Source organism: Oncorhynchus gorbuscha, linkage group LG19 (genome assembly GCF_021184085.1).
Source record: "Oncorhynchus gorbuscha isolate QuinsamMale2020 ecotype Even-year linkage group LG19, OgorEven_v1.0, whole genome shotgun sequence".
NCBI lineage: Eukaryota > Metazoa > Chordata > Actinopteri > Salmoniformes > Salmonidae > Oncorhynchus > Oncorhynchus gorbuscha.
The window spans coordinates 42,621,084-42,644,201 of record NC_060191.1 but is presented as its reverse complement, the minus strand read 5'-3'; the positions used below and the strand labels follow the sequence as shown (position 1 = coordinate 42,644,201).

General features: G+C 41.8%; 1 protein-coding gene across 12 annotated transcripts in view; it reads right to left on the bottom strand.

Moving 5' to 3' along the window:
- LOC124004691 (E3 ubiquitin-protein ligase TRIP12) overlaps positions 1-23,118 on the bottom strand; it is a 71,853-nt gene that overhangs the window by 26,686 nt on the left and 22,049 nt on the right. For 2 of the 12 annotated variants that reach the window (XM_046313388.1, XM_046313396.1), the window contains exons 1-7: positions 21,201-21,222; positions 17,266-17,412; positions 16,679-16,804; positions 15,636-16,432; positions 13,504-13,609; positions 1,386-1,537; positions 505-588 (exon numbers count right to left, since the gene is read on the bottom strand). In XM_046313388.1, the coding sequence (XP_046169344.1) occupies positions 505-588; positions 1,386-1,537; positions 13,504-13,609; positions 15,636-16,432; positions 16,679-16,804; positions 17,266-17,363 (1,363 nt within the window). In that variant the 5' untranslated portion in view covers positions 17,364-17,412; positions 21,201-21,222. Of the gene's footprint in view, positions 1-504; positions 589-1,385; positions 1,538-13,503; positions 13,610-14,447; positions 14,499-15,635; positions 16,433-16,678; positions 16,805-17,265; positions 17,413-21,200; positions 21,223-23,118 lie in introns of those variants that run through there. The other 10 variants (XM_046313390.1, XM_046313389.1, XM_046313393.1 and 7 more) reach the window with 9 other exon arrangements.

The following is a 23,118-nucleotide window of genomic DNA, read 5'->3' as shown; positions in this document are numbered from 1 at the left end:
TGTTTTTTAAAACTTCCACCCCCCTTTCTCCCAAAAGTCATGGTATCCAATTGGTAGTTGCAGGGATGAGACCAGACTAACTCCCGTACGGACTTGGGAGAGGCGAAGGTCGAGAGCCATGCGTCCTCCGAAACACGACCCAACCAAGCTACACTGCTTGTTGACACACTGCCTGCTTAACCCGGGAAATCAGCCACACCAATGTGTCGGAAGAAACACTGTACACCTGGTGAGTGCGCATGTGTCCGGCCCGCCACAGGAGGTGCTACAGCGCGATTGGACAAGGCTATCCCTGCTGTCCAAACATCTCCCCTAACCCGGACGACGCTGGGACAATTGTGCCCCGCCCCATGGGTCTCCCGGTCGCGGCCAGCTGCGACAGAGCCTGAACTTGAAACAGGCTCTAGTGGCACAGCTAGCAACTGCGATGCAGTACCTTAAAATACTGCGCCACCCAGGAGGCCCATGGAACCTGTATCTAAAGGAAAGCTGTGATCATCATACCTTGGAGTCTGCCCATTTCAGAGTCATCGGACTCACTCTCGCCGGATGTGGTCATCCCTACAGCTCCGGCCACTGAACTAGAAGCTGGAGAGAGAGAGAGAGAACTGTTATACCACTATTTTCATTATCAGAATGACAACCGATTTCTCTCATAAGGTAGGCCAGGTCAGTACAGGTGCCTCAATGCTGGGACCGAGACAGAATAACAGCTTCTATATCAAGGCCATCATAGTGTTAAACAGCCATCACTAACAGAGGCGCTGCTGCCCACAGACTTGAAATCACTGGCCACTTTAACAAATGGATCACTAGTCACTTAAAAAGCTACTTTAATAATGTTTACATATCTTGCATTACTCATCTCATATACATATACTGTAAATTATACCATTATTGCATCTTGTCTACGCTGCTCAATCCTCATCCATATATTTATATATTATTATTCCATTCCTTTACTTAGATGTGTGTAATAGGTAGCTGTGGAATTGTTAGACTACTTGTTAGATATTGCTGCACTGTCAAAAACATAAGCACAAGCATTTCGCTACACTCGCAATCTGCTAACCATGTGTATGTGACCAATAAAATTTGATTTGATTTAAAGGGTTACAAACCCAGGCAGGGCTAGTAATAGTCAATGATCTTTTAGTATAGATGCACACAAACCAAGCAGAGGCTACACCAAGCTTTGGCTGGCTCCTATGCGTTTAAACCAAACACATACCAGAAATTCTTTGGATAGTCCAAATGTTTTGAGCCACGAAAGGGCCATGGGGAGAGAATCTCTGCTACCACAAGCAGGTCGTGTACCACTGAGTTTTGCCTGACCATACGAGCTGAGAAGGAAAAAAACTCTGTGCCCTAGCAGCAGTAGGTACCTGTACCTGAAGCCCCCTGCGGGGCCTCGTCAGTGCGGGCGGCCGAGGAGTTGGCCCCGTCCTGGTTGTTGTCAGAGTCGGCCATCTTCTCTTGTCGGCGAGCGTCGGCTGCCCCGCGCTTGCCCAGGCCTGAGCCTCGCCGACTGCACAGACAGGGGGGAGAAAAAGGCAGAGGGGGACAGTGAGTGACGGCGCAGCAAACAACTAGATCACAGAGCCCACGGTCAAACAAGACAGCACACAAATGACATTCCTGGTCATAAGGAACCACTGACTCACACTTACTCTTTCACAATGTGAACATAAGTTTACTAGAGTTGCAAAGGGTTGGAAAATTTTCCCGGAAATATTCCAATGGGAAGTTAAGCCCGGGAATTTTGCTTAAATTCATTAAAAAAAAAAAAAATAGTTAGCTTACAACAGTGAACCTTCTATGTGGGATACACAAGGCAATTCTAGGTTGTGTGGCATATTTTGGTTAAACTATCCCCCAATTCAATGGAATTGCAACCCTCTGCATGCACAGTGCATTCTTCCATCACATGTACAGCTGATTCTCAAGATCTTGCACACCAATGAGATGCTATTGAGCCACACTACTACACTGTCTGAGCCAATGACATGCTTTCTGGTAAGTTTTGATTACAATACTGGGTGGGGTCAATATATTCTATATGACATGATTTTTTGTTAGCTAGTAAATAGTAACCTACAGCAAAGTGTGCTTAAATCATTTCTAACTTAACAATTTCTGCTAGTTAGTTTTTTCTACCATGTGGGTTTTAGCTTGCGTGAGCCTGCTAACAAATGTTTAATTTTAAAACACCTTACAAAGAAGTTGTTTAATATAACTGCTAAACTTTTTATCTGTACATTGAAAAATAAAATTCTCATTTTTTTCTCATCTTTACAAGGAAAATGCTATCTGATGTGTGGAGACATTTCACTGCAGCTAATGTAGAAGGAAAATGTGTATACATTTGCAAATACTGTGCCAAATCATATGTGAAGAATGCAACAAAGATGCGGAATTATTTGGCCAAGTGGATAAAGTTTCCTCAATGCTCACTCTGTCCTCTACTTCTATTTGACGTGAAAATGATGAATCAGACACCTTATAGATTAGCAACAGCTCATGGCCATCCTGGAATCAGAATTTGGTTTTTGACCGAATGCGGGAACGTAGTCCGAGAAATGCTGATGAATGTCTTGCTCAAGCTGTGTTTGCAACTGGTTCACCTCTGATGCTCGCAGGCAATGTGTATTGGAAGAGATTTCTGAATGCTCTTCGCCCAGCATCTACTCATTTGCTGGATGCGGAGTTCAACAGAGTTTAAGAAAACCATAGAGAAAGCAGACTATTGCAATCATCTCTGACGGGTGATCGAATGTTGTTGGGCCAGGACAAAAACTACATAATCGCCACCCCTCAACCAGTATTATACAAGAGCCTAGACACAAGGGACAACAGACACACAGGTCTCTACGTTGCAGATGAGCTGAAGGCAGTCATCTATGACCTTGGACCACAGAAAGTATTTGCACTGGTGACAGACAATGCTGCAAACATGAAGGCAGCTTGGTCTAAAGTGGAGGAGTCCTACCCTCACATCACACCGATTGTCTCTGCTGCTCATGCATTGAATCTGCTCCTCAAGGACATAATTGCGCTGAAAACAATGGATAGACTACAAGAGAGCCAAGGAAATGGTTAGGTATGTGAAGGGTCATCAAGTTAAAGCAGCAATCTACCTCACCAAGCAAAGTGAGAAGAATAAGAACACTACATTGAAGCTGGCCCAGCCACGCACATTGGGGTGGTGTTGTCATGTTTGTCAGTCTCCTGGAGGGGAAGGAGTCTCTCCCAGAAATGGCTGTATATACACAGTCTGCCGATATGGACAGCCCCATCAAGAGGATCCTCCTGGATGATTTATTTTGGGAGAGTGGTAAGCAGCCCAAAACTCCTGAAACCTATAGCAGTAGCCATTGCACAGATTGAGGGAGATAATGCCATCCTGTCTGATGTTCAGACTCTGCTTGTAGATGTAAGAGAAGAAATCCGTACTGTCCTGCCCACTTCACGGTTGCTCCAGGCAGAGGAAACTGCAGTTCTGAAATGCATCAAAAAGCGTGAAGACTTCTGCCAGAAGCCCATACACACCTCAACATACATGTTGGACCCCAAGTATGCTGGCAAGAGCATCCTGTCTGGTGCAGAGATCAACAAGACCTATGGTGTCATCACTACCATGTCTTGCCACCTTGGCCTGGATGAGGGCAAGGTTTTTTGGCAGTCTGGCGAAGTACACATCCAAGCAAGGGCTTTGGGATGCAATATGGCAGTCGTGCCAACATCTCAGCCACCTGATGGAAGGAACTTTGTGGATCTGAGGCTCTTCCCCCGTTGCCTACATCATCCTCCAAATCCAACAAACATCAGCCACTTCAGAGCGCAACTGGTCCTTGTCTAGGAACACACACACACACACACACACACACACACACACACACACACACACACACACACACAGAACAATACAAGGGTTGAAAAATTGGTGGCCATCCGGGGAAATTTGAGACTTTATGAGCCTGACAACAAGCCATCCTCAACCAGGTTGGAAAGTGACAGTGAAGATGAGTCCTCAGAGTCTGATGTTTAACCTGTTACTCCTACCCCCTACTTTTTCGAACATTCTGTTAAAAATCGCGCAACATTTCAGCACCCTGCTGCTCATGCCAGGAATATAGTATATGCATATGATTAGTATGTGTGGATAGAAAACACTCAGACGTTTATAAAACTGGTTAAATCACGGCTGTGACTATAACAGAACGTGCGTTTCATCGAAAAGCGCAGGAAAATCTGATCACTGAAAATGGAAATGTATATCCATCCGCCACTTCAACCCATCGATAAAGGCGAACCACAATAAATGGGGCTGAGGTTGCAATACCTACAGCTTCCACACGATGTCAACAGTCTTGTCATTTGCCTAGGCTTTGTTTCTTGATCAAACGAAGAAGAGACAAGCCATTTCTTCAGGTCTCCGACCGGATATTTTGGTTGAGATTTACCCGGACAGTATTTCCAGACGGACAGCTAAAGAATATACATCGCCTCGTGCTCAATTTGGTCGCTTATTAACGTGTACTAATACCTAAAGTTGCATTACAAAAGTATTTCGAAGTGTTTTGTGAAAGGTTATCGTCAACTTTTTTTATTTAAAAAAAATGACGTTACGTTATAAGACGCTATTTTTTCCAGTTTATCACACAGTCTTCATAGATCGATATCTAGGCTATATATGGACCGATTTAATTGAAAAAAAGACCCAATAGTGATTATGGGACATCTAGGAGTGCCAACAAAGAAGATGGTCAAAGGTAATGAATGCTTTATATTTTATTTGTGCGGTTTGTGTAGCGACGACTATGCTAATTATTTTGTTTACGTCCCGTGCAGGTCTTTTGGGGTGTTACATGCTATCAGATAATAGCTTCTCATGCTTTCGCCGAAAAGCATTTTAAAAATCTGACTTGTTGCCTGGATTCACAACGAGTGTAGCTTTAATTCAATACCCTGCATGTGTATTTTAATGAACGTTTGAGTTTTAACTAGTACTATTAGCATAGCGCATTTGCATTTCGAGATGTCTAGATGGGATGCCTGCGTGTCAGGTAGGAGCAAGAGGTTAAGAAGTGGACATTGAGGTCCAGGGAGAAGACATGGAAGCCTGAGAGGAAGACAACCAAAGCTTTAGTTTCTAGACTACCATTCCACAGATATGTTGAAAAGATTTTTGGGAGATGCGATGGATCATTGGGGATCACTCAATATTCCCCTGTTGTTATTCTTTGAAATCATCCCACTTGAAGAGTCAACTCTTAATAAACCTCTCTTGGGTAGGGGCAGTATTTTCACCTGCGGATGAAAAGCCTGCCCAAATTAAACTGCCTGTTACTCAGGCCCATAAGGAGGGGATATGCATATAATTAGTAGATTTGGATAGAAAACACTCAAGTTTCCAAAACTGTTAAAATAATGTCTGAGTATAACAGAACTGATATGGCAAAAACCTGAGGAAAATCCAACCAGGAAGTACTATTATTTTGAAAGGCTGTCTACCCTTACAAAGACTTAGGACTCAGTTCACTATGGCTTCCTCTACATGTGGCCAGTCTTTAGGCATTGTTTCAGGCTTTTACTCTGAAAAACTTGTTCGATGAGTGGACAGTGGAAATTTCCTGACATGAGCCAAGTGGGTGATCGGGAGCACGACTTTCTCGTTTCTACTTTTCTATTGACGAAGCTTTTGTCCGATTGAAATGTTGATCATTTATGACAAATACAACCTGTTTGACATGTTTCTACAAACTTTTATTGTACATTTTAAAACTGTTCGTCTGGATGTTGTGAGCACGCATTGTGCCTTTGGATTACTGATTAATTTTAACGCTATTTCTGACCTCTCCTTGGTTGGAAAATGGCTGTATGGTTCTGTGGCTAGGCGCTGACCTAACATAATCGCAAAGTGCGCTTTCGCCGTAAAGTCTTTTTGAAATCTGACAGCGGTTGCATTAACTTCTTCGATATAGGGAGTGCTCTTAATTTTTGGATGAAAAACGTTCCCGTTTTAAACAAGATATGTCACAAAAAGATGCTCGACTATGCATATAATTGACAGCTTTGGAAAGAAAACTGACATTCCCAAAACTGCAAAGATATTGTCTGTGAGTGCCAGAACTGATATTACAGAAAAAAAACAGATAAAAATACAATCAGGAAGTGCCGCATTTTTTGAAACCGCCTCATGGCAATGAATCCTTATATGGCTGTGGAGGTGCTAGGAGTCAGCTTACCTTTTCCACGTTTTCCCCAAGGTGTTCGCAGCATTGCGACGCATTTGTAGGCATATCATTGGAAGATTGACCATAAGAGACTACATTTACAAGGTGGTCCCTTGGTGTCCTCCATCGCAATTATTGTGTAATCTCCAACTGCATTATTTTTCCGTTTTCTTCTGATAAGCCAGCTGCCACCACTGATAGATTATCGAATAGATATGTGAAAAACACCTAGAGGATTGATTCTAAACAACGTTTGTCTATATTATGGAGCTATATTATGGAGCTAATTTGGAAAAAAGTTTGGCGTTTTAAGTGACTGCATTTTTATTTATTTTTCTTAGCCAAACGTGATGAACAAAACGGAGGTATTTCTCTTACACAAATAATATTTTTGGAAAAAAATTTTTTTTTACATTTGCTATCTGAGAGTCTCGTCATTGAAAACATCCGAAGTTCTTCAAAGGTAAATGATTTTATTTGAATGCTTTTCTTGTTTTTGTAAAAATGTTGCCTGCTGAATGCTAGGCTTAATGCTATGCTAGGCTATCAATACTCTTACACAGCTTTGGTTTGGTTAAAGCATGTTTTGAAAATCTGAGATGACAGTGTGTTAACAAAAGGCTAAGCTTGTGTTTCAATATATTTATTTCATTTCATGAATAGGAAACGTTGCGTTATGGTAATGAGCTTGAGGCTATGATTACGCTCCCGGATACGGGATTGCTCGACGCTAGAGGTTAAGGAGAAGTTTCTTTAATCAAACGATTAACACTTGTATCTTTAATCAATGTTTATGATGAGTATTTCTGTAATTTGATGTGGCTCTCTGCACTTTCACCGGATGTTTGTTTTAGACATTGCATTTCTGAACATAACGCACCAATTTCAAATTAGGTTTTTGGACAAAGATGAACTTTTTTATCGAACAAAACACACATTTATTGTGTAACCTGAAGTCCTGTGAGTGCCTTCTGATGAAGATCAAAGGTAAGTGATTAATTTAAACTGTTATTTCTGACTTTTGTGAGTCATCTCCTTGGCTGGAAAATGGCTGTATGGGTTTCCGTGACTAGGCCATGACCAAACAACCCTTTTCAAAATCAAGATGTGGTTGGATTTACAATAAGTTTCTTTAAAATGGTGTATAATACTTTCATGTTTGAGGAATTTTAATTATGGGATTTCTGTTGTTTTGAATTTGGCACCCTGCAATTTCACTTGCTGTTGTCGAGGTGGGACGCTACCGTCCCACTGGTGCCAGACAGGTTAAAGTTAAATTTGTAACTAAATTGTTTTTTACATTTCAATTGGAGGGATTTCATAATTTGCAATTATGTCTACTTATGATAAACTTTTTACCTTATGTTTGTCTCCACGTGATATGGTCAAATGTCCAATTAAAAAAAAACACACATTTAAATGGAATTAATATTCATTTGCATATATTTCCATTAATTCCCATGGAAAGTTTCCACCACTGAATATTCCCCAAAACGTGCAGCCCTAATGTTCAAATACACACGAGCAGACATGTAGGTAACCACAACAAACATGTTTACGTTCCTGAATTGCGTAACAGTCCAGGGGAAAATATAATTTTTTATACATTAAAAAGTGATATATTCTGTTAACGCATACCAAAACAATCTTGTCGACTCGTCTTTGTCGACCACAGAAACTGCTATTTTTTTTTTTTACTTCATTCCAAAAGGTGGGGTTTTGGAAGGAAAACTACCAATGTGTATTTTTTTGAAATATTTGTTAGAAATCTGGAAACACTGGACATTTAATTTGAAGGAACAATCCACCCAAAACCACAAGTTCCTATGAGTTAGTGTTAAATAGCACTAATAATGTGAGAATTCTGTTTTCGGCGATTACATTTTTCATTTTGTCATTAAGGTTGGTAGCAACATGTGAAAAATGTTGTCGAAATTTGTTGCAGCGCAAGTCGACTACAAAATCAACAATGCAACGCTCTCTCTTGGCTAGCTAGCAAATGTAGCTACACACGATAATACCAAAGCTAATATTATCATGTGAAGTAGCTAGCCAGCTGTAAAATTAACAAACGGCACTCTTACCATTTTCAACCTGCAGATAGTCTGCCTTGAGGGGGGTTGAAGTTGCTATGCAACAGCACATACCCATATACAGTTGCTTGCGAAAGTATTCACCCCATTGACATTTTCTTTATTGTTGCCTTACAACCTGGGATTAAATGGATTCTTTTTTGGGGGGGGCTACCACTTTGAAGATGCAAAATAATATTGTGAAACAAGAAGACCCCCCCCCCAAAAAAAACTTTAACGTGCATAACTGTTCACGTTCACACCATGGGGAAGCCATAGGAAAAGGAATCTGGGTGCATATTGCTAAAGCAAAACCCAGGGGGGTTTAAGGGGAAACATTTAAATGACTTAGAATGGCCTGGTCAACGCCCAGACCTCAATGACAACTTCTCTGGGATATGTGGGACGGTAGAGTCTCACTTGGCCAAAAGCCAGAGAAAATGCAAAGTGCCAAATTCAAATAAATTCCTATAAAAATCTAACTTTCATGAAATCACACATGTAAGATACCAAATTAAAGCTACACATGTTGGAATCCAGCCAACATGTCAGATTTCAAAAAGGCTTTTCCGTGAAAGCAAACGATGCTGTCATCTGAGGATAGCACCATATTAAACAAAAGAGAAAACATTTCAACCCTACAGGCGCGAAACAAAACGCAGAAATAAAAATATAAATTATGCCTTCCCTTTGACGAGCTTCTTCTGTTGGCACGCCAATATGTCCCATAAACATCCCAAATGGTCCTTTTGTTCGATTAATTCCATCCATATATATCCAAAATGCCAATTTATTTGGCGCGTTTGATCAAGAAAAAAACAGTTTCAACTTGCGCAACGTGACGACAAAATATCTCAAAGGTTACCTGTAAACGTTGCCAAAACATTTCAAACTACTTTTGTAATACAACTTTAGGTATTTAAAGTAAATAATCGATAACATTGAAGACGGGATGATCTGTGTTCAATACAGGAAGAAAACAAACTGACGCTACCTTTCTGGTCACGCGGCTCTAACAGTACACTTGAAGTGACCCTCGTTTTGGACAGGGTTAATTCTTCATTACACAAAGGAAAAACTTCAACCAATTTCTAAAGACTGGTGATATCCAGTGGAAGCAGTAGGAATGGGGTTTCGCCTGCTACATAAGTTCAGTTATACTCACAGATATGATTCAAACAGTTTTAGAAACTTCAGAGTGTTTGCTATCCAAATTTATATAATCTATAATATGCATATCTTATATTCTGGGGATGAGTAGCAGGCAGTTGAATTTGGGCATGCATTTCATCCGGACGTGAAAAAACTGTCCCGTCACCAAGAAGGCTAAACAGCTTGGAAAATTCCAGGTAATGTCATGGCTTAAGAAGCTTCTGATAAGCTAATCGACATCATTTGAGTCAATTGGAGGTGTACCTGTGGATGTATTTCAAGGCCTACCTTCAAACTCAGTGCCTCTTGCTTGACATCATGGGACAATCTAAAGAAATCAGCCAAGACCCCCCCCCGGATACAAAAGTAACTATATCCACAGGTAAAACGAGTCCTATATCGACATAACCTGAAAGGCCACTCAGCAGGGAAGAAGCCACTGGTCCAAAAACACCATAAAAAAGCAAGACTATGGTATGCAACTGCACATAGGTACAAAGATTGTACTTTTTGGAGAAATGTCCTCTAGTCTAATGAAACAAAATAGAACTGTTTGGCCATAAAGACAATCGTTATGTTTGGAGGAAAAAAGGGAGAGGCTTGCAAGCCGAAGAACACCATCCCAACCGTGAAGCACGGGGGTGGCAGCATCATGTGGGGGTGTTTTGCTGCAGGAGGGGGTGGTGCACTTCACAAAACAGATGGCATCATGGGGAAGGACAATTATGTGGATATATTGAAGCAACATCTCAAGACCTCAGTCAGGAAGTTAAAGCTTGGTCGCAAATGGGTCTTCCAAATGGACAATGACCCCAAACATACTTAAAGTTGTCGCAAAATGTCTTAAGGACAACAAAGTCAAGGTATTGGAGTGGCCATCACAAAATCCTTATTGAGGGAAGCTGGTGGAGGGTCACCTGAAACATTTGACCCAAGTTAAACAATTTAACTGTTTGGGATAGGGGGCAGCATTTTCACATTTGGATGAAAAGCATGCCCAGCGGAAACTGCCTGCTGTCCCAAATGTTAATATATGCATATTATTAGTAGTATTGTGAATGTCTGAGTATAACAGAACTCATATGGCAGGCGAAAACCTGAGAAAAATCCAACCAGGAAGTGGGAAATCTGAGATTTGTAGTTTTTCAACTCTTTGCCTATAGAATATACAGTGTCTATGGGGTCAAATTGCACTTCCTAAGGCTTCCACTAGGTGTCAAGTTTAGAACCTTTTTTGATGCTTCTACTGTGAAGGAGGGGGGAATGGGAGCTGAATAAGTCAGTGGTCTGTCAGAGTGGTATGAGCTGGTCACGCGTCCATGTGAGAGTTAGCTTGCGTTCCATTGCATTTCTGAAGACAAAGGAATTCTCCGGTTGGAACATTATTGAAGATGTATGATAAAAACATCCTAGAGATTGATTCTATACATCGTTTGACATGTTTCTACGAACTGTAATATGCCTTTTCTTCTGGACCTGCCCACGCATAGTGAGTTTGGATTTGTGACCTGAATATGCTAACAAAAGGAGGTATTTGGACATAAATGGACTTTATCGAACAAAACAAACATTTGTGGAACAGGGATTCCTGGGAGTGCATTCTGATGAAGATCAAAGGTAAGTGAATATTTATAATGCTATTTCTGACTTTGTTGACTCCAACATGGTGGATATCTGTATAGCTTGGTTTGTTGTTGGAGCGCCGTACTCAGATCATTGCATGGTTTGCTTTTTCCGAAGATTTTTAAATATTTTTAAAATCTAACACAACGGTTGCATTGAGAAGTATATCTCTAATTCTGTGTATTACACTTGTATCTTATATTAAAGTTTATGATGACTATTACTGTAAATTGATGTTGCTCTGCAAAATCACCGGATGTTTTTGGAAGGAAAACATTACGGAACGTAACGCGGCAATGTAAACAGATTTTTGAATATAAATATGCACTTCATCGAACAAAACATACATGTATTGTGTAACATGAAGTCCTATGAGTGTCATCTGATGAAGATCAAAGGTTAGTGATTAATTTCCTCTATTTCTGCTTTTTGTGACTCCTCTCTTTGGCTGGAAACAGGCTGTGTGTGTTTGTGACTAGGCTCTGACCTTACAATCATTTGATGTGCTTTTGTAACAGTATAATTTTAAACCGTCCCCTCGCCCATACCCGGGCGCGAACCAGGGACCTTCTGCACACATCAACAACAGTCACCCACGAAGCGTCGTTACCCATCGCTCCACAAAAGCCGCGGCCCTTGCAGAGCAAGGGGAAACACTACTTCAAGGTCTCAGAGCAAGTGACGTAACCGATTGAAACGCTATTTAGCGCACACCGCTAACTAAGCTAGCCGTTTCACATCCGTTACACTCACCCCCCTTTTGACCTTCCTCCTTTTTCCGCAGCAACCAGTAATCCGGGTCACGGCACCAATGTAACAGTATAATTTTTAACCGTCCCCACGCCCATACCCGGGCGCGAACCAGGGACCTTCTGCACACATCAACAACAGTCACCCACGAAGCGTCGTTACCCATCGCTCCACAAAAGCCGCGGCCCTTGCAGAGCAAGGGGAAACACTACTTCAAGGTCTCAGAGCAAGTGACGTAACCGATTGAAACGCTATTTAGCGCACACCGCTAACTAAGCTAGCCGTTTCACATCCGTTACACTTTCGCTGTAAAGATTTTTTGAAATCGGACACGATGGGTAGATTAACAAGAAGTTTCTATAATTTGGTGTATTGCACTTGTGAATGTATGAAAGGTATATATTTCTAAAAAATATTTTTGAATTTCACGTGCTGCCCTTTCAGCGGAATGTTGTCGAGGGGTTCCGCAAGCCATAAGAAGTTAAAGGCAAAGCTACAAAATACTAATTGAGTGTGCGTAAACTTCTGACCCACTGGGAATGTGCTGAAAGAAAGAAATCACTATTATTCTGACATTTCACATTCTTAAAATAAAGTGGTGACCCTAACTGACCTAAAAACAGGGAATTTTTACTAGGATTAAATGTCAGGAATTGTGATTTGGCTAAGGTGTATGTAAACGACCGACTTCAACTTCACACACACACACAGATCATGTGACACTAATTAAGTCCACCTGTGTGGAAGCCATTCAAAGACTCTGGTTTAACAAAGAGGATTTTTGTCCCAATTTAGGAATTTTAATAGGCTCACAATACGGTCCGAATTTTCAGATTTGGAAAAATGTCTGCTAAATGCTAACTCCCATTTGTATAAGTTGGTAGCATAGCTAGCCATATACAATTGGTGGTGGTAGTTGAAGACGTTTTAATTGTGATGCAGTTGATTGGTGATGACATGAACATGTATTTGTGTTGACATCCACTCAAGCATTATACTCCAATTTTTACCCCAACAGTGTAAAATACAAAAGAAGCCTAAAAGTAGGCTAATTCTGAAAGGAGGCAATAAGGAGATTCTGAATCTTTCCCCCAGGGAAGTACGCGCGTGTGGTGTTTACATAGAATTTCTATGGTTTGGTCGAATTCCATAGATTCCTTACCGAATCTACGCTTTCCCAACGACATGGGCAAAGGCGGGGAGGGAGCGGAGAAACATGCATTGTGCGATCTGGGGCGCAGGTAATTGTTTTAAAAGCGTTGGGGAACAACGCATTTCACATCTGCACTGATGAGAACCTTATGATAATGCATTACAACATGTTTTCACAGACAGAAGTTAAATCAAACTTGACATGGTGAAATTAGTTATTTTACCCACTCATAGAACATAGACTATAGCCAAATTGACAGGTGTTTCATGTCCTGAGTGGATTTTCCCTTTTAAACATGTTATGACTGACAACACACTTCCGTAATGCACTGAAAGATTGACATCTCAAGGACAATTTCATTAGGTATTGCCAAGGAAGCCACCTACTTCCATAAAATATTGGATGTATTGTTAAATACTTTTTGTGGACACCGAAATACAACCGACTACAATTGACTTGGGTCTTTAGACTGAAGAAATTGAGAGATGACATTGAGAGCAGTGTGAGGCTGTAGTACCTGGTGCTGGCGCAGGAGCCCGTGGTCTTCTGACGTGTGCTCCGCCGAAAGCTGGGGAGCTCTGCTGGAGGAGACTCGCTGCGCTTCTTAGTGGACTTCCTCAAACCTGATGAGAGAAACAAGGAGCCAATGACTAAACAGCCAAGGCAAAAGAGGATAACTCACAGTGATAGTGGGCCACTAGAGGTGTTAGATTGCGCTATCAGGATAACCAGTTTATCCATCAGTTAAAAGGAATTATTTGTTTGCAAATGATTAAGCTACGCAGACGCACCTTCCTATAATGTTAGTTTTGTCTACAACCATTACTAATCAACTGGTGGCTTAGATATTCCAACCAACCTGAACGGTTTGGACATTAATAACCAGTGTTTTCCCCAGTAGATAAACTGGAATTTCAGTTTAATACCTAGTTGTTTTTTACCCCAAAACTGGTTAACTGAAGCCAGCCACCTTGGCTAAATACAGTAGTAGTTAGTGGTTGACACGTGACATAACAGTCAAAAGCAAGGTCTGGTTCAGAGGGGGTCGGCACCAGTCACTAATAACAGTAAGAGCCACCGAGGGAGCACAGTCATACACTGACAGCTCTGGTGTTTCTCAGTCGAGAGCCCAGTGCCACAGACGCTGGGAGAGTATAAATAGCCTCTCTCTCACTAGTACAGACCTAGAACAGAACAACCTTCATGCTAAACCTGAGGGTCCCAACACAGAGTGCAAAGATATGACTGACCTTTTCCTAACACACATACAATACAGGGGCTGTCAGCAGACAAGTAGTCACAAACGCAACCACACACACCCCTCACCAATTAACCCAAGTAACACCACCAGTTCCCCAACAGAAGAATCCAAATGGCACTATATTGTTGCTACAGCAGAAAGCCTGTTGCGCGCCATCACAGCTACACCTCGTACTCCACCATGCATTCTGGCTTACTCACCATCACAGCAGCAGACTCCACAGAGATAGATGTTGAGTGTGTGTGTATGACAGCGTGCACAAGAAGTGACAATCTGTGCCCCTCCCTACTTAATAAAAGTGTGTGAATCACTCTCTGCTCCCCTCCCCAGTGAGAACCTGACGCTTGCTAGTCAACCGGCAGGCAGGCAGGGCAGTCTGGTCAGGGCCTCTCAGAGCAGGCACATGTTTGGAGCTGGGCCCTGTGGCAGCGTGCCTAGCCTCGGTTACCATCTTAGATTCCCAACCCAGAACACATTGACCCACCGCTGAATCACTGATCATCTTCCACTCGCCCGCATGCACTACATTCGTGACACCTCCCCCCTAACCCACCTATGAGCTTTAAACTCAAACTGTATGAGACTTTGGACACTTGGAGCCATGCAGTCATTCACTTCAAAACACACCACAGCAGCGGTCTGACCATCCTACACTAAAACTCCCACAGCGCGTTGCTGTGGTTTGACCTCCGTTGCTGTGGTTTGACCAACCTCAGGGCTGATTGTGTCTGATCTGAAAGCAAAAGTATTTTTAAATGCCTCCGAGCACAATAGCTAGCCCTTACCACCTACCCAACACTTGAGGTGCTGTAGTTAATCAGGGTCCTTCCTTTACAAAATATCCATTTGTGCCACAGTCCAACAGGCTACAGTTGAGCCACCAGCCGAGTCACTACCCTGTGATGCTAATCCAGACACTAAACATGGAAGGGTTAGGGCCAAAAGGGAACAAAGACGACAATTGGGACTGCCTATATCAGTTACACTTGTGTCTGTGGGAGTTTATCCGCAAGGTTATGTCCGTGCATGTTTATGAGCACTGACTGTCTGAGCAGGGTTAATCCCCGCTTGGAGTGTATGTGTGTGCGTGTGGTGGAGTGGATTGTGCCTGGCGTGAGAAGCAGTCACCCCGGCAGCAGCAGCAGGTCCCAGTGCAGAGTGAGTTTCTGTAACTGACGCTGCAACAGGGGTCCTGTCCCTGTGACATTTAATCCCGAAAAGTAACCTCTACCAGAGCCCCTACAGAGCACCATGCCAATCCCTCCTAAGGCAGCAATGCTTTGACCCTGGCTGGCTGACCATTACAAATATGAGCACCCCAAACCCAACTCCCCCTTGGTTGAAGGGAAACGGTGCACAGGTATGAGGAGAGGGAGGGACAGACTCACTTGCTAGTTTGGCTTGTAGTCCTGAGGGCCCAGGTTTGGAGGAGGTCTCGGGCTTGGAGGAGCCAGGTAGCGACAATTTGGGCTTTGGCAGGTTGACTTTGGGACTGAAGCGGGAGGCCCACTCAAACTTGGACGAGACTGCAGCTTTGGCCTGCTCCCTGTCGCGGGTGCTTCGGCGTGGGGAAGGGCTGGAGGCGGAGCGGGAGCGACGTGCCTTGTTCTGGTCTTTGCCCTGCTTGAGCCTGGCGCCCTGCGTGGAGGTGGCACTGTTTGGGCCGGTGGAGGAGGAGGAAGAGGTGGAGGCAGAAGAGGAGGAGTCAGTCACGGTGCTACACCCAGCTTTGGCTGAGGCGGCCGATTTCGACGCCAGCTTGGTGGGTTTTGCAGATCTGCCGTCGGTACGGTTGGGGAGGGACCCAGCAGTGCTGCTCAGACCGGGGAGGGAGTCAGCCTTCTTCCGTTTCTGGGTTGGTGAGGCCCCAGAGGCCCCGCTCTTGCTGCTCTGGCCGCGGCCTGTGGGCGTGGGCAGCTCTGGAGCCAGGGGTCTCTTCTTGGAGGACTTGGCAGGGCCTTTCTTGGACTCAGTGGTATGGTCTCTGGGTGGAGGGTGGGATTTGGACTTCTTAGCTGGGGTGGGGGTGTAGGCGTTGTTGAGATCAGGTGCAGAACTTCTCTTCAACCCTCGGGTGGTGCCTTCACTCTTGGATTGGTGGCCTGTTGGCTCTCGCTCGGATGTCCCTGCGGCGTCTGGGTCGTCTTGCAGCACAAATGAAGCCACAGACAGTGACAGACTGCTACTGCCAGGACGATGGAGGAGAGGAAAAAGAGAGAACCTTTTAGCACATTTTCTAAACTGGAAAGACAAAGCGATCAAGTACAATGCTTCCATTCAATTAATTTAGGCCTAGAGTGAATAGCCAAGGGCGAAATAGATATAAAACAAACCATATTGAAAACACATTTTTATTTAAGCGCAATAGTCTTAATTGTCAAAAGCAGACCCCACAAACACACAGTGAGTGCTAAGGAGAGAGGAGGGGTACCTTCTTGAGCTGTGCCCCCTGGACTGGCCAGAGGCTGAGCTGGGTGCGGCTTTGGAAGCCTTAGATTTAGGTCTTCTACTTTCAGGAGGGGAATTTGTTTTATGTTTTACCTGCTCTGACTGCAACCTGTAAGGTTGGGAATTAAAGAGCAAGTGAGTGTGGGTTTTGCATGATCACTCCATACCATGAATAATATACTTAGTTATTCCAATATCATTGTTCACCCATCCTGTACTGCTCCAAGGAATGCCTCTGTACAACACTGTGCAAAAACAACCTAAATGCAGGTGTACTGGTAGATTTAATATAAAATAACCCACAAAGCTTTTCCTTTCACTTAAACACATTGGAAAAGCTTAAGAAATATTTTGAAACAGAATGAACGTTATCAGCGCCAGCTCTGATAAGGTTTAGACCCGTATTACAGTTCTAATATCAATGTTGAACAGGAATAATGGCAGCCATTTTGAGAAGAGTAGAGAAGACTATACAGTAGAGAACAGCTTCAAGCATGCCCTCACATGTACAAGCAGACCTCAATACATAACACAAACGAGAAAGATCTTAAAATGTGCTGGGTGGCTTACCTTCCCGTGACTGTATGGTCTTGTGGCTGGGCCGCAGCAGTGTTCCTCTGTGAACGGCGCAGTGACCCCCCTGGATTGGAATTAGGCCGGTTGGACATTGGCACCTCTCTCCTGAAGGGACATACCCTTTCTAGACACTACCATTCACTAGACCGAGGAAGAGAGAAAAGAAAAACATCAGATCGTGGGTGAGACATCAGGATGTGAGTGACATGTTCCAAAACCAAGTAAAAAAACAATTAACATGTGTTGGTGGTGGCTGTTGATGCAATCAATGCTGCAGTTTGAAAAAAATTAAAAAATTGCCCCTCAACCCCACATTATCACTCAAAACCACATGGGCTGCGTTTATAGGCAGCCCAACTTTTTTTCAATCAATCAGATCAGAAAAATATCTAATGTGATTGGTCAAAAGACCAATTAGTGGAAAATCATATTACTCATGTTACACAGCACCATTTGTTTGGAGGCAGCACAGGGCAGCCCGCGAGATCAATGAGCCTCAAGCCAAAACGCATCACACGGCTTCATACAGCTCTGAAATCTAATCAGCCCAAATATAGAGGGCGGATTGATCCAAACAGAGACAATGACGACAGGCCCAAAATGACTGTCCACAAAAAACTAAACTACGCAGATAGCGTTAAAAATCACAAGATCACATAAGCCAACACATCTAGGCTAAGTATTATCCTAGGAACATGAAGAGACCTACACTGAACAAAAATATAAAACACAACATGTAAAGTGCTGGTCTCAGGTTTCATGAGCTGAAGTAATGCACAACAAGCTTGTGCATTTATAGTTTTGTTCAGTATAAATTAGAACAGAGAGAACAGCCACTAATTGTCCTTCGACTACATCGTCTCCAGGTCACCAGGGGTAACCCATTACTAAGAGTCTGCGTGTCATAGCCAATCACTGAAGAAAGCATACAGAGTCTTCAGAGAACCAACTCAGAGGGTGTTCCATGCACCTACTGCCACCATTTGCATTCTCAACTAAAGTGGGGTTGGTGTGTTGGGGAGTAGGGTCATGAAATAAAGGGATAACAATACACAATGGAGTGGGTGCATATACCATTACACAAAATAAGCATACTTTCGCCCTTCCCTGCTGCAGTGATGAATATGACCAGCTGAGGACTTGTTTCCTGACAGGGTCATGAAATTGTGCATCTATGGGGCAAAGGCTGTGTTTTACAATTGTCTCTAGCTATCTGATCTTTCAATAGCAAGAATGTGCCATGTTGGGAAATGTAAGTGGTTTGTTTCAGCTAGTTGTGTCAGATAGTTGTGACTTGATAGTAGTGTCTTATAGTAGAGGTCAACCAATTATGCTGATACCGAATATTGGAGGAGCAAACAAAACAGGATATCGATTTAAAAATAAATAAAAATTGGCCAATTTTTATATATTTGTAATAATGACAATTTCAACAATGGTGAATGAACAATGAACACTTATTTGAAAATATAATACATAAAATTAATTTAGTCTCAAATAAATAATGAAACATGTTCAATTTGGTTTAAATAATGCAAAAAAACAGAAGTGCAATATGTGCCATGTAAAAAAAGCCAACATTTAAGTTCCTTACTAAGAACATACGAAAGCGGGTTGTTCCTTTTAACATGAGCCTTCAACATTCCGGGCTAAGAAGTTTAAGGTTGTAGTTATTATATGACTATTTCTCTCTATACCATTTGTATTTCATATGCCTTTGACGATTGGATGTTCTTATAGGCACTTTAGTATTGCCAGTGTAACAGTATAGCTTCTATCCCTGAAGTCATAAACAGCGCTGTGCTTCAAGCATTGCGAAGAGCTGCTGGCAAATGCAGTTTGAATGAATGATTACGAGCCTGGTGCTGCCTACCACCGCTCAGTCAGACTACTCTATCAAATATCAAATCATAGACGTAATTATAATATAATAAAACACACAGAAATACGAGCCTTGGGTCATTAATATGGTCAAATCCGGAAACAATCATTTCGAAAACAAAAAGTTTATTCTTTCAGCTAATAATGCCTACTAACATTAATTTATTTTAACTAAATATGCAGGTTTAAAAATATATACCTGTGTATTGATTTTAATAAAGGCATTGGTGTTTATGGTTAAGTACATTGGGTGCTACGATTGTGCTTTTTTCGCAAATGTGCTTTTGTTAAATCGTCACCCGTTTGGCGAAGTAGGCTGTGATTCGATGATAAATTAACAGACACCGCATTGATTATATGCAACGCAGGACAAGCTAGTTAAACTAGTAAATACCAACCATGTGTAGTTAATCACTAGTTATGTGAAGATTGATTTTTTTTAAATAAGGTAAGTTTAATGCTAGCTAACAACTTACCTTTGCTCCTTGCTTCACTCACGTAACAAGGTGGTCAGCTTGCCACGCAGTCTCCTTGTGGATTGCAATGTAAATCGGCATCCAAAAATGCCGATTATCGATTGTTATGAAAACTTGAAATGGGCCCTAATTAAATTGGTCGACCTCTACTTGATAGCATGTCTTATTTGGACTTATTTGACCTCTATGATAATATGGCTAAAAAATAATAAAGATGTATTTATGTTTTCAAATAAACATTGAGACTAGGCAGTCATTGTAAATAAGAATGTTCTTAGCTGGACTTGCCTAGTTAAATAAAGGTTAAATAATAAATATATAAATATACATTTCACATCAATAATCCTTTGGAGTTGACTTTTGTTTGCCCCGAAGATGCGTGGGTTGTTCAGTAACAAAATCGATGCATGCGCATCTACAGCCAAGTTATATTGGAGAATGATTGTGATATCGTACAGGCCACGAATTCAAATCATGGGTAGGATAACTGACAGTTCTCTCCAACCTTGATATTATTGTACCAATGGCGTGTTCTTCGTTGCGCAAGACTCAATTCCGGAATAGCATTTAAAAAACGCTAGATTTCATAAGATAAATGTTGCAGTTTGAAATTAAGAAATTCACCAAATGATATATTTGGATAAGTAGATATTCCCATTTGTCTTCTAACAGACATAATTGAAGTGAGAATGCCAGAGAGGCAGAAAGTAACAGGTTAGCGGAGTTCCCAGATTAATTTATTTAACCTTTATTTTGACAATGCAATGTAGGCCTACTGCTACCGAAACATATTACAGAGGAATTTATCAGCCTTGAGTAAAAGTCCTAATTGGAAGGAAAGGGAGACAATCACATTGGAAATAGGGTCTATGTCAAGTAAAATTCAGGACACAAGACAAAGTCTTATATTATGGCTGACATTCAATAATGCACTTCCAAATGAAGATGATATAGTCTATGATGATTATGTGCACACACACACACACAAAAAAACCTGTTTCTGCAACTGGCAACTTCGAGATTCCATATTCTATAGTGAACAGAAATATAAAGGCAACATCTAAGTGTTAATCCCATGATTCATGAGCTGAAATCAAAAGATCCCAGAAATGTTCCATATGCACAAAAAGTGTCTCAGTGCACAAATTTGTTTACATCCCTGTTAGTGAGCATTTCTCATTTGCAAATAATATATATATATATATATAAAGTCACAAAAATATTCAGTTGACAGACAACACAATGCCACAGATGTCTCAAGTTGAGGGAGAGCACAATTGGCCAACAATAAACCACCTCCAATGCAGTTTCAGAGAATTTGGCAGCAAGTCCAATTGGCCTCACAACTGCAGACGGCATGTAACCACGCCAGCCCAGGACCTCCACATACGACTTCTTCACCTGTGGGTACGTCGGAGTCCAGCAGACAGCTGATGAAACTGTGGGTTTGCACAACAGAAGAATTTCTGCACAAACTGTCTCAGGGAAGATCGGTGTGCTCGTCATCCTCACCGGGGTATTGACATGACAGTGGTTCGGCATTGTAACTGACTTCAGTGGTCAAATGCTCACCTTTGATGGCCCCTGGCATGCTGGAGATGGGTGCTCTTCATGAATTAATCCCGGTTTCAACTGTACAAGGCAGATGGCAGACGTGTCATCGTGTGGGCGAGCGGTTTGCTGATGTCAACATTGTGAACAGATTGCCCCATTGTAGTGGTGGGATTATGGTATGGGCAGGCATAAAATAAGGACAACAAACTGCATTTTATCAATGGCAATTTCAATGCACAGAGATACAGTGACGAGATCCTGAGGCCCATTGTCGTCCCATTCATGTCGCAAGGATCTGTACACAATTCCTGTATACTGAAAATGTCCCAGTTCTTCCATGGCCTGCATACTCAGACATTTCACCCACTGAGCATGTTTGGGATGCTCTGGATCAACATATACCAAACCAGTTCCTGCCAATATCCAGCAACTTTGCACAGCCATTGAAGAGGAGTGGGACAACATTCCACAATCAACAGTCTGATCAATTCTATGCCAAGGAGATGTGTCGTGCTGCATGAGGCAAGTGGTGGTCACACCACATTCTGACTGGTTTTCTGATCCACACCTATACATTTTTCTAAAAGGTAAAGACCCTTCATGTGAAATCCGTAGATTAGGGCCTGGTGAATTTATTTATATTTCTAAATTAACTGTAACTTAGTAGAATCTTTTAAATTGTTGGATGTTGCATTTATATTTTATCAAACAAATAGGCTGCAGTGAAATAATTTAAAAGCTGACTTGTTTAATTGATGTACAAAAAAATATACAAATTATATATTGCATTATTTTAGTGCTTGTTTGCTGTACCCACACCAACACTTATTTCCATGAGTGACCAAAACCCGTTCTCGTGCATCTCTTGTCACTCTGCAGAAGACATAGTGACCAATTTTTGGGAAGATCAAATCGCAATAAAAGCTCAGTATCAAATCACAACAGATATAATTGTTAGTCGCAATACATATCATATCAGTGCCTAAGTATCGTGATAATATCATATTGTGAGGTCCGTGGCAATTCCCAGCCCTAGAGTCAACACAGTAAATTGGTAGGTAAACAAATAAGCTGATTTGTAAAGAAATCTAAATCTCTTCCATTAATTTGCTATGCATTTCTTTGAGCAATATATCACCATCAATGAATCACTCAAGTCCCTGTGCAAATCCACTTCAGTAATATCTAGTGAAATATGGCACAAAGACAAATGAATATTTCAGGCCTAGCACTCAAAATACAGCAAGTCAAAATCCAATGCTACATAACAGTAAAGGGCCTTCACTTTGTAACGTTACAGTAACTAAGCTATAATAAACACGCGAGTTTAAGTCAATATTAGTCCGATATGTATGATCAGATTATCATGATGAAAATGTATGATCTTTAATTACCCATTGCAAAGATGCTCATGTTAAGAGTCGAATGGACTCAAAGGTGTAATTTGAACATTTATTTAGAGAGTTCATTATGATGCACGTGTTAAAACATTTAAATCTGATAAACTAGCTACATATTCTTCATGCCATCACTCATGTTAAGACCCAATGAACTGCGATATTGATAACAAAATAAGAACAATTGGCAAGCTTGCAAGGCCATTTTAGCCAGGCCTTCTCTGACTGTACATCCTAGTCTTTGTTTATTTATTCGTCCCGACTCTGACAATTGATGTTTTACCATGTTCCACTGTCATCCTGTACAATCTACAGTTCACTACTTGGTTTACTATAATAGCTTTCATTATAACCAGCTTTTATTAGCCTACAATAATTTATTTATATCTCGTTTTACAAAGAGGCCTTCATCTGACGTAGTTAGCACCAGCTAGGTGGTTAGCAAACCGGGTCCCAGAATTTCAATTTGACAGTAACGTTAGCTAGCTAGCAATAGACAAAGAGCCTAGTATGGTACATTTCAGATTCAAACGTTATCG